This window comes from Ochotona princeps, chromosome 20, assembly GCF_030435755.1.
Source record: "Ochotona princeps isolate mOchPri1 chromosome 20, mOchPri1.hap1, whole genome shotgun sequence".
Taxonomy (NCBI): Eukaryota; Metazoa; Chordata; class Mammalia; order Lagomorpha; family Ochotonidae; genus Ochotona; species Ochotona princeps.
The window spans coordinates 22,099,950-22,109,357 of record NC_080851.1 but is presented as its reverse complement, the minus strand read 5'-3'; the positions used below and the strand labels follow the sequence as shown (position 1 = coordinate 22,109,357).

The 9,408-nt window shown below is 44.2% G+C and overlaps 1 protein-coding gene across 2 annotated transcripts in view; it reads left to right on the top strand.

Moving 5' to 3' along the window:
- Nucleotides 1-304: 304 nt before the first annotated feature.
- Nucleotides 305-9,408, top strand: part of NPSR1 (neuropeptide S receptor 1) — a 117,550-nt gene continuing 108,446 nt past the window's right edge. For both annotated transcript variants that reach the window (XM_012926142.2, XM_004582374.2), the window contains exon 1: nucleotides 305-451. In XM_012926142.2, the coding sequence (XP_012781596.2) occupies nucleotides 305-451 (147 nt within the window). The remainder of the gene's footprint in view (nucleotides 452-9,408) is intronic.

Genomic DNA, 9,408 nt, shown 5'->3' with positions numbered 1-9,408 from the left:
TGCAATCCTGTGGGAGGCACTGAGTGGAGAGAGACTGTAGAGGCAGCAGGGCTATGCCGGCTACTGGATCCTAACTGTAGAGGAGAGAGAGCAAGGGATGTTTGCTGTCACCAGGCAGAGCACTTCAGGGAGGTGGGCTCAGGCAGGGCTCTGTGCCTCTGCTCAGCCGAGCTCCAGCCAGAAGGCTCAAGAGACAGAGGAGGTAGTGAGCTAGTTGCAGCTGCTGCCCAGCTCTGGGGAGGTGAGCTGGGCTCCCTGTCTTGTTGTGGCCATAGGCACGGGAGGCTAAAGGCCACCTTGAGTCATGCCTGCCAACTGGACAGAGGGAAGCACCACTTCCAACCAGACCACACTGACTCTGGGCTTGTCCCCAGTCACCTGTACAGCAACTGTGACTTTCACTGAAGTGGTGGACCAGGAGGAATGGGGCTCCTTCTACTACTCCTTTAAGGTAAGTCCTTGCCTGCCGCACTCAACACTGACTTGAAACAATGAAACCATAGAACTTAAGCAGGTTAAGCTACACATGGTGAATGGGTGTCTTTTGTCTGTACTGAAATGGGTAAAAAAGAAAAGCGCAACCTGATGGGCTTTAGCAATGAGTGTTTCGGTGTGTAACAATCTATATTGTCATTTCCTAGGAATGTACAGTGTGGTTTGTTTGTTTGTTTTACTTTTTTTTTGCTGTTGCAGTTTCTGAAAATGTGTGGCTTCTGAGTATCATTTCTGAGTGGGTTTTTTTTTTACTTTCTCCTTTTCCTTGGGCAAAAGCACGTCTAACTAATTCCACAGCAAGATGTGAAATATGTTTGTAATACAAGTTAGAGCAGGGAATGTCTGACGAGGCACCTTACAGGCAGGGAAAGCCCACATCCCAGGCAACGCCTGATGCCAAAAGACCCAGCATTGAGCAAGGAAAAATCCCGCTTTCCTTGTTGATCCTTTTCATTGAGCTCCAGGGAAAACCTGATCCTTTGCCTGGGGTTGGTGCAGCCATGACTAGCAACAGATTGCCACCTAGAATAAAGGAATCAGTCTGGGAAGATTCTGCTTCCTAGAATCTGAGAGCCACTTGTTGAAAAAGATCCTCATTTAACCGAATTCTGCTTCTTATTGTGAAGCAAGATATTATGAACAGGAAGCTACCAGATAGCTGGAAAGCAGCAGTTTTGTGCTGGTCGCATCAGAGTGCTGGTTTGCTGGTGGGGTCGCTTCCCACGTTGCTTGACAACCTGTGCGGTTGTTACAGTAACTAACAGGTCCCGAACTGGTCCCATAACACAGGAAGCTACTTCAGCGAAATTCTAGCTGTGGCTCTGCTCTTTCTGTAATCTTCTGGATGTCCCTGATATGATCTGGGGTGGACACTGCAAGGTACAATTCCTGCAGCATCCACACCTGGAGCAAAGGCTTACTTGTCGCGAAGGCGCAGAACAGAACTTTCAGCAGGGAGCTGTCCTTCCGTGGGCCACATGCACAGGACACGGAGCTCCTGGAGCATGCGGAGCCCAAACAAATCTTACACACCAGTCGCTCAGAGCCACCTCCTACTGTATGCACACGCACGGTCTGGCTGTCGAGTCTCACAACATAGCACAGGCAGCGAAATCAGAGTTTGTGACTACTTACTGTTGCTTGAACAATCCCATTGCTGCTTGAACAATCCCCTGCTTGGAATAAGCCTGCAGATGCAGGATGCTTGCGCTGCGTGCCCAAGAAGCTACTGACTCCACTCTGACACTGCTGCCTTTGTAGTCTTTGATATTTATAGAACATGACAGCAAACAAAATGAAGAGAGACTGTCCCTTGCAAAGGAAATAATCATCAGAAATGAGGCCGTTGTTTTGAGAGTCCAGCAATAAGCATTCCCCCGTTGAAATCTCATTTGCCTCCCCCACTTCTTTTTGGAATAAAGCATCTGAGGGGATGCGTTGAAGGTGCCGTTCTCAACTAGTGTTTGTGTTCTGTCCTGGCAGCACTAGCTCAGCCCTATGTAAGATCCCATACTCTGTATCTATGCCTGTTGAGCTGTATCTGGGAAAACAAATGGGGCAAGGGACAAACAGAAAATTGGAAAGAGAGAAATTATGTCAAGCCTGGAGCTCGGGAGTTGCATCTTTGGGGAAATGCAGCTGTTAACTAACACTCAGTGATTTTGAGTGACATGGAAGACAGGGCTGGTAAGTGTGGAAGCCTGCCTCCAACACCCTGGCATAACTTTCTTCCCGGATCTGCATGGATCACAGGTAGCTCTGATGCCTCCATCCCACAGACCCTTTTTATCCCACGTACACCTGCACCCTGTCTACTCTCTCCCAAAGGTGTCCTGCAGTTTCCATTATCCTTGCCACATGCATTGAAAGTAGCAGAAAAATAAAAATAGTCACAGCAGGGAAAGTAGCAGAAGCAACAGATACAGTAGAAGCTGTGCAGTTTGTTCACAGTCACCCCCCTTGGGGCCACGGCTTGCTCAGTAACCCCTCTGAAACATCTAATTTAATTCTCACAGCCAGCCTACACTCTATCTCTCCCTGTGGCATCGCCTACCATATTGACAAATATGTATCAAAATTCTATGCGTGCTTTGATGTCCAGCTTTGCTTGCTTCCTCCCTAAAGCCCTTCCTCCCTCCTTTGAATTCTGTAGTGTCCTAAACTGCTCCATTTTCCTGGCCAGTTAAATGCATCTCCATCTAAAGCTGCTGCTCCCTGCCCTCCAGCCCTTCCATGTTTTGGGTGGATGTGTTGCAGTCATCGAATGCCTCCAGTGAAAGGCATGCCTCAAGTTTGCCTCCTGCTCTCACCAGGCCCCAGCACCAAGCTAACAAGCTCGATCAACAATACTGCAGCAACCAAGTGTGGCATTGTTTTTCTGCCAATTACCAACATTTTGTCAAATGGGGAAAAGACAGTTTTGTTTCTTCTTGGCTGAGGTGGGAGTCTCATTACCCAGAATTGTGCCCATTGGTGTCTTATGTCTAACCTCTTCCAGCTGTAGGCACTGAAGGCCCTTCTCACAAGCACCTTCGGCTTATCCTTAGCTCATTTCTAACACAGTGGGACCCAGGTAAGCTATAGAGTCCACTGGGCACAGTGCAGAACCAGTCATATACCATGGGCTGGCATCCATCACCTGCTCTGGGGGGTACACTGCTACCATGTTACAAGCCTGTGGGCCCACGGGTCTTGCTGAGGCTGCAACCTGGGTTTCTCACTTAGCTTACTATCTAGCACTCCTCCCTGAGAGTCCCTCCTCTCTGAACCTTCACTGTCACCAACAGGAGACAAGACATCCAAGACCGTATCTCGCTGGTCCCTCTTGTAACATGCATTGAGCCTTTCCCTTCATTGTATCTCTACCCACCGATGTTTGTTTCTGCTCTCACTCCCCTCGCCTGCTCAGCTGTCCTAACCACCATGGAGATCCCTGAAAATCAGCACACAGATCAGCAGTGACTTAGTCTTATCTGCTTCCATCCTCTGCTTCGTATGACTGTGTGCTCTTGGATTCAAGGTTCTATGCACCAATCTCGGTTCACTGCACAGGTGCCTGTTTCTTATGTTGTCAAGATCCTACTCAGCTCAACTCCTCAGCCCATAGGCTCCAGCAGTTGGGCACCCCACGGGTTTCTCAAATCCACGAAAAGTCTCAAGGAGGGTGACTATGGGGGCACCTGAACACAAGACCATGCAAATGAACGACAAAGATGGGACGCTTTATACAAAAGCCCTGAATTTTGACAGAGAATTTGCTAGCAACCTTTCCTGAATCTCTCATATTTAGTGATAAGAAACCTAATTAAAAGTAATTGAGAAGGAGATCTGTCTGAACAAGTAAATTACCTGAATTATAAGATCATGCAAATGAAAATTCAGTTTTATTGCTTCTATGTGGGGGTAGACACATGACCCAAGATTGCTGAATATTGTCTGATGAAGATCTTTCCCAGAACCTCCTTCAGTGGGCAGTTACAAATAATACGCAATTAGCCTAACTATTGTTTATATGTAAATGGTGGCTTCTGAGTGCACTGGTGATTGGACAGTTTGTCCCCTTCGTTTGTACACCCTCCTTGCTGTGCTATCACTGTTAATTTTCTCAACATACCCTTCTTCCATTTAGACAACAAAAGAAAATTCCAGCTCAACCCATATCCCGATTATGTCACACCATGCCTGAAGAGGAGCTCATGGAAAGTTTGTTAAGGATACTGTGTTTGTTTCTACTACATTTGAGTTAACTACATATTCCCCAAGACCTTGCTCTACCCAATGGATGTTAGGATTTTCGTGTTCTAGGATTATTGTGTCAACTCTTCTTTGCCCACTCACTCATTTCTCTCTATCTTCCCTTCACCCATCACACATGAGGATGGAAGTAAAATGAACTTACCCAAGACCAAAAAAAAAAAAAATTGCATTGTGTATGTAGCTTAGGAGGCTTGCAAATCATGAGTCACAGAATTTAAAAAATCTTGAAAGCATGCTGCTCCAAGATTTTACAAACTGGTGTGTCTGGTTTCACAGCCTATATATCAAGAAGGACTGTCACAGGCAGCTCCTGTTTTGGGCAGAATTATGGTTGGTACAGCAAAGATCAAACTGCTTTGTAGGAAGGGCACTGGGCAGTTTCAGGACACAAGGGGGATGTGTTCCACAAACTGGTACAAAGGCTGGCAGTGTGACCCAGGTCACAAGCTCTCTGCACCCTGGCAAGTCTGCACAAACAGCCCAGTTCAAGAATTCACTGCAGATCTGCCTGAGGGCTGTTGAAGCAAGAGCCCCCAACTCCCATCAAGCCCCCCAAATCAATGCCAATCCACTTCAGTTTTCTTCTGTGACCCCTTTCCTGGGCTCGCTTCCTGCCTGAATGTCCAGCAATCACTGGTGCATTTCCTGGGACCCAAGAGTCCCAAGTCCCTGCCCTTTTAATGTATCTCCTTCAGTTTGTAATGAGGGGTTTGCCTTTATGTTATGTATTTTTTATCCGCTTCTAATTATATCCATTCAAAATGTTCACTTTAAGTTTCTGCAGTTGAGTTTTGCAACTGTTTTAAAGGGAATTATTGGCAGGTTGGCTCAGTTAAAGAATTATTAAAGCTCTGATTTTCCCCTGCTGGGTTCTGTCACTCAGATCTAACACTGCTTTTCCAGTCCCCCAAACTGGGTCGATTCTATCATGCAGTGTGCCCAACAACACTCCAGGCAACTGACAAAGGCACGCATGTCACTGGTTGACTTGGAAAAGAGAACATGTGATTTCCAAGCTATTTACTTCAGTTGGTTACTATACACCTGATGGCCGGAACTATAATCTCAGTTAATTCAGAGCAATCTGAGGAGTTTTTCAGACTTGGAAGGAGTTTCATGACTCTCTGTCTCAGAGAAGACATTTCATTCCATGGTCCCTGGCTGTGTGGAGGTAGGGGGCAGAGGATATACCAGCGAGGGATCTTGGTGAACTGGCATCAGCTGAAATGAAGCATCCTGTCTGGTCCTCCAAATTGACCATGCTTGCTCCAGGCCCTTGAGGCACAGATCAGCCCCACACTACGTTCTGGGTCAGGAGCCCCTAGTCATAAGTTGCCCCTTTCTCCCTTTCTCAGTCCCAGTGCAATTTCTGCATCGTTTGGCATGGAAAGTTGCATAGCTCCTCACTCAGTTCAGGGTTCCAGAGTACACAGTGCATGCTGGGTTGTCTCTCTCTCTCTCCTTGACATCACAGCCATCCACAGCTCATGATGGCTGGGGAAGTCCAGGAGGCTGCTCTTCCAGATCCCTGTGTAAGTGCACCTTAGAACCCTTCTAACCTTCCGCTCCGCTAAAGTCGGCAGATGTTCTCGTCCTTCGTCTTTGTGCTGATCCTGGAAGGGAACAACGCGACACACTCTCATCCATAATTAAGTACCCCCTTATCTCTTTATATCCTATGGCACTATTTTCCATATATCCCTCTGTGCCCCCTCAACCTCCTTTCTCTTATTGTGTGAATATTAACTACATGGTGACCCTCCCGACTTGCCATTCTACATTCTCTGGTGTGCAAGTTCTAAAGACACATCTTCTTGCAACGGAAAAAGCCACTTGTCATCACGCCCTAGGTGATAGCCTCCAATGGTCCAGACTCTGTATTCGTTAGTGTATTTCCCAGAATTTGTCCTTTGACTCTCTCCCAAAACAGCTCTCGGAAAACTGAGGAGCCACCATTATCTACATGGAAGAAATTTCCAGGAAGCTGAGCAAGACCGCCATAGCCTGAAGCTTCAGGATGGCTTCATCACGCCTAACAGCCTCAGACAAGGCTGGGAACTGAGCTATTTCTTCTCTTGTTTTCATTTTTAACTTAGACCACAAAAATGTAGAATAAGATACAGATGTTTAGGGAAGATGCTATTTCTGATTTATTTTCCTGATGTTACATCTAACTTTTGTCTGAGAAGCTTAATGGCCCACTATATGAGGGGCTATTAGCAGAGGTGGGAAATGTAGACAAAATGAGCATGGACTTTTATTGTGACAAAAGGATTTTCCAGGGCAAAATCACTCAAAGTTTGAGATGAAGCTGTGAGGAATAACCAGGATGACTGTGTTCCCATTCAGGCAATATTGACAGCTGCCTCAGAATGATGGATTTCTTTTTACTGCACAAACACTTCATTGTTTATGATGTAATTTCACAACATCACATTTGGGGGAACCTCGCATCATCTTTAAGGAAGAGGATTAAAATGACATTCTTTTTTCAAAGTCAGATATAAAAATGAAGACTGAGAGGAAGTTAAAGGTATTAACTCCCACGCGGAGCTTCTGCAGGGCACATGGGGCAGACAGTCTCCTCTGTGGGAAGTGATGCTCTGCTCCGACGGAGTGAGTGAAGCCGGGCCCATCAGGTAGAAATCTCAAAGAGGTGTTACCTGAAAGTTGTGCTGCTGTCTCTGTAAGCTTCAGGCAATTTGTCTGTCCTGGGAATGGGGAGGATACAGTTCGTTTCTCTGTGCTGAACCCTGAACTGTACTGGGAAGCCAGTTTTGACTACTGTACTAAGGAACTAGCAAAACCAGAATGGCAAGACAATAAATATGCTGATATTGATTCTCAACCTAACACTTATGCATAAATATTTCTCACTCTTTCTCAATTTAACCTACATTTCAAAACAGACTAAATATCATTTCTTAATATAAGTCACCGCATAGTACTGTGGAATACAGTCTTTAAAAGCACCTACTAGGATACATTTTCCTTCATCCAACTACCTTGAAAATCAGATTGGCTTTACTAAATATTTCTAAAGGCACAGGGGATTTAGAAACACAGTAACAGGTACTTTGCCCACAGGGGAAAACTAGTTTTTAGTCAATAAGGGATGAACATGCAGTCATTTAGATAGAGAAGAGATGAATGGTACTCAGGGAGCCACATGAACAAGCAGCAATGACAGGTTCCTGCACAGAAAGTCAAGGTGTTCTACATAGCATGCAAATAGACTGAGGTTAAGAGTATGTGGGGAAGAACTGGTGAGATAAAAGGAACTGAATGTACCATCACTCTAAACCACATTGATTTTTTTGTCCTTGTAGACAAGAATAAATCTTTTGAGTTTTATTAGCAAAAATGTGAATAATTCTGTGATTTCATAGAGATTTCTCAGACTAGGAGTGCTGCATGGGTTGAGGGGAAGTGGGGGAAGGGCAGTGATGCCATCCATGATGATCTTACGTGAGGTGCTGAGTGCTCAGTCAGACAAGGGTGGTCTGATATGGGAAAGGAAGAAACACTGGATCATATGTGGGGTCTGGGGACCCCCAGGCAGCCGGAACCACCTATACTTAGAAGAGAGAAGAGAGAATAGAGGAGCGCTCAGATTGATACGCTGATTCAACATTTATATGGAGAGGAAAAGGAAGATGAAATACACAGTAATTCGGAATGAAGTGCAGAAGCCATGCAGGTTTACAGACTTCCCATAAAGCTATCAGGTGGTATCGAAGAAAGAATAAACACCCAGATCAATGGAACAAAATAGAGAGTCCAGAAAGAGACCCACATATTTACAGCCAACTGGTGTCTGACAACGATTTAAAAAAAAAGCAATGCTATGAGAAAAAGGCTGTTGCAATAAAGTCATGTGTGAAAGTGAAGTCGTCCAACCCATCCCTACCACTGGTTAAAAATTAATCCACATGGATGATAAACCTAAGTGTTAAACCTAATATAAAATACCTAGAAGAAAATATAGGGGAAAATCTTTATCAGCTCAGATTAAACCAACTTCTTTTATGTACAGCACAAAAAAGTATAATCCATAAAAGAAACTTTTGAAGAACTGATATTTTATTAAAATTATGAACTTCTCTTCTTTGAAAAAAAAATCTATCAAGGAAATAAAAAGACAAGTACCATATTGGGAAGAAAAAATTATAAATCTCACACCTAATACACTCTTGGTATCCAGAAAAAGTTATAGTTCAATAAGAAGAAAATAAGCAAGACAATTAAAAGTGGCTAAATATATGAATGGTTACATACCAAATAAAATACACAAATTGAAAATAAGCACATAAAAAGCACATTGTTAGTCATTAGGAAAATGCAAACTAAGACCACAGTGAAATACCACCACATGCTTATTGGAACGGCTATCACAAAGGCCTACAGCATCAAGTGCTGGCAAGGGTGTGGAGTTGCTAAACTGTCACAGGTTGCTGATGGCAAGGCAAAATGTGAAAGGCACTTTGGAAAATAACATTTTCCCATTTGTTTTCTATATGTAAAAGGACACTGAGCATACAATCCAGAAATCCTATTTCTTGATATTTGTCCAAGAAAATAAAATATACACCTATGCAAAAATCTAGATACAAATATTCATAGAGGCTTCCTCTGCAATTATCAGAAGTTGGGGGGGAACAAATGTTTCTCTGCTGATAACATCCATAACTTATGGCACATCGTTCAATGGGACATTCTCCAGCACTATAAAAGGAAAAAAAGTTGCTGATACACACAACATGAGTAGGTTTCAAATGTGTGATGCTAAGTGAAAGAAACCAAACTCAAAATGTCGGTTTTTTTATGATGATTTTACTTACATGATGTTCTTGAACGGACAAAACACTAACTACAGAAAATAAATCAGGGGAGAGGGACCGCTGAAAAGGGGGCACCAGGGAATCTTCACAGATCATGGAACAATTTCTTAACTTGATTGCTCTGACAAATTCATGCCAAAACTCAGATAAGTGTACATTGAAAGGATGAATACAGTTCCTGTGATGAAACCAAGTATTAGCATAGCAACCATGTGGAGAAAGCTGATCCCAGACCTGAGGCGTGTTTGCTTTTTCAGAAAGGCATTTGCTTGAAGTCAATACGCCCCCTTCTCTCCTGAGCCCTGCAGGAGTGAGA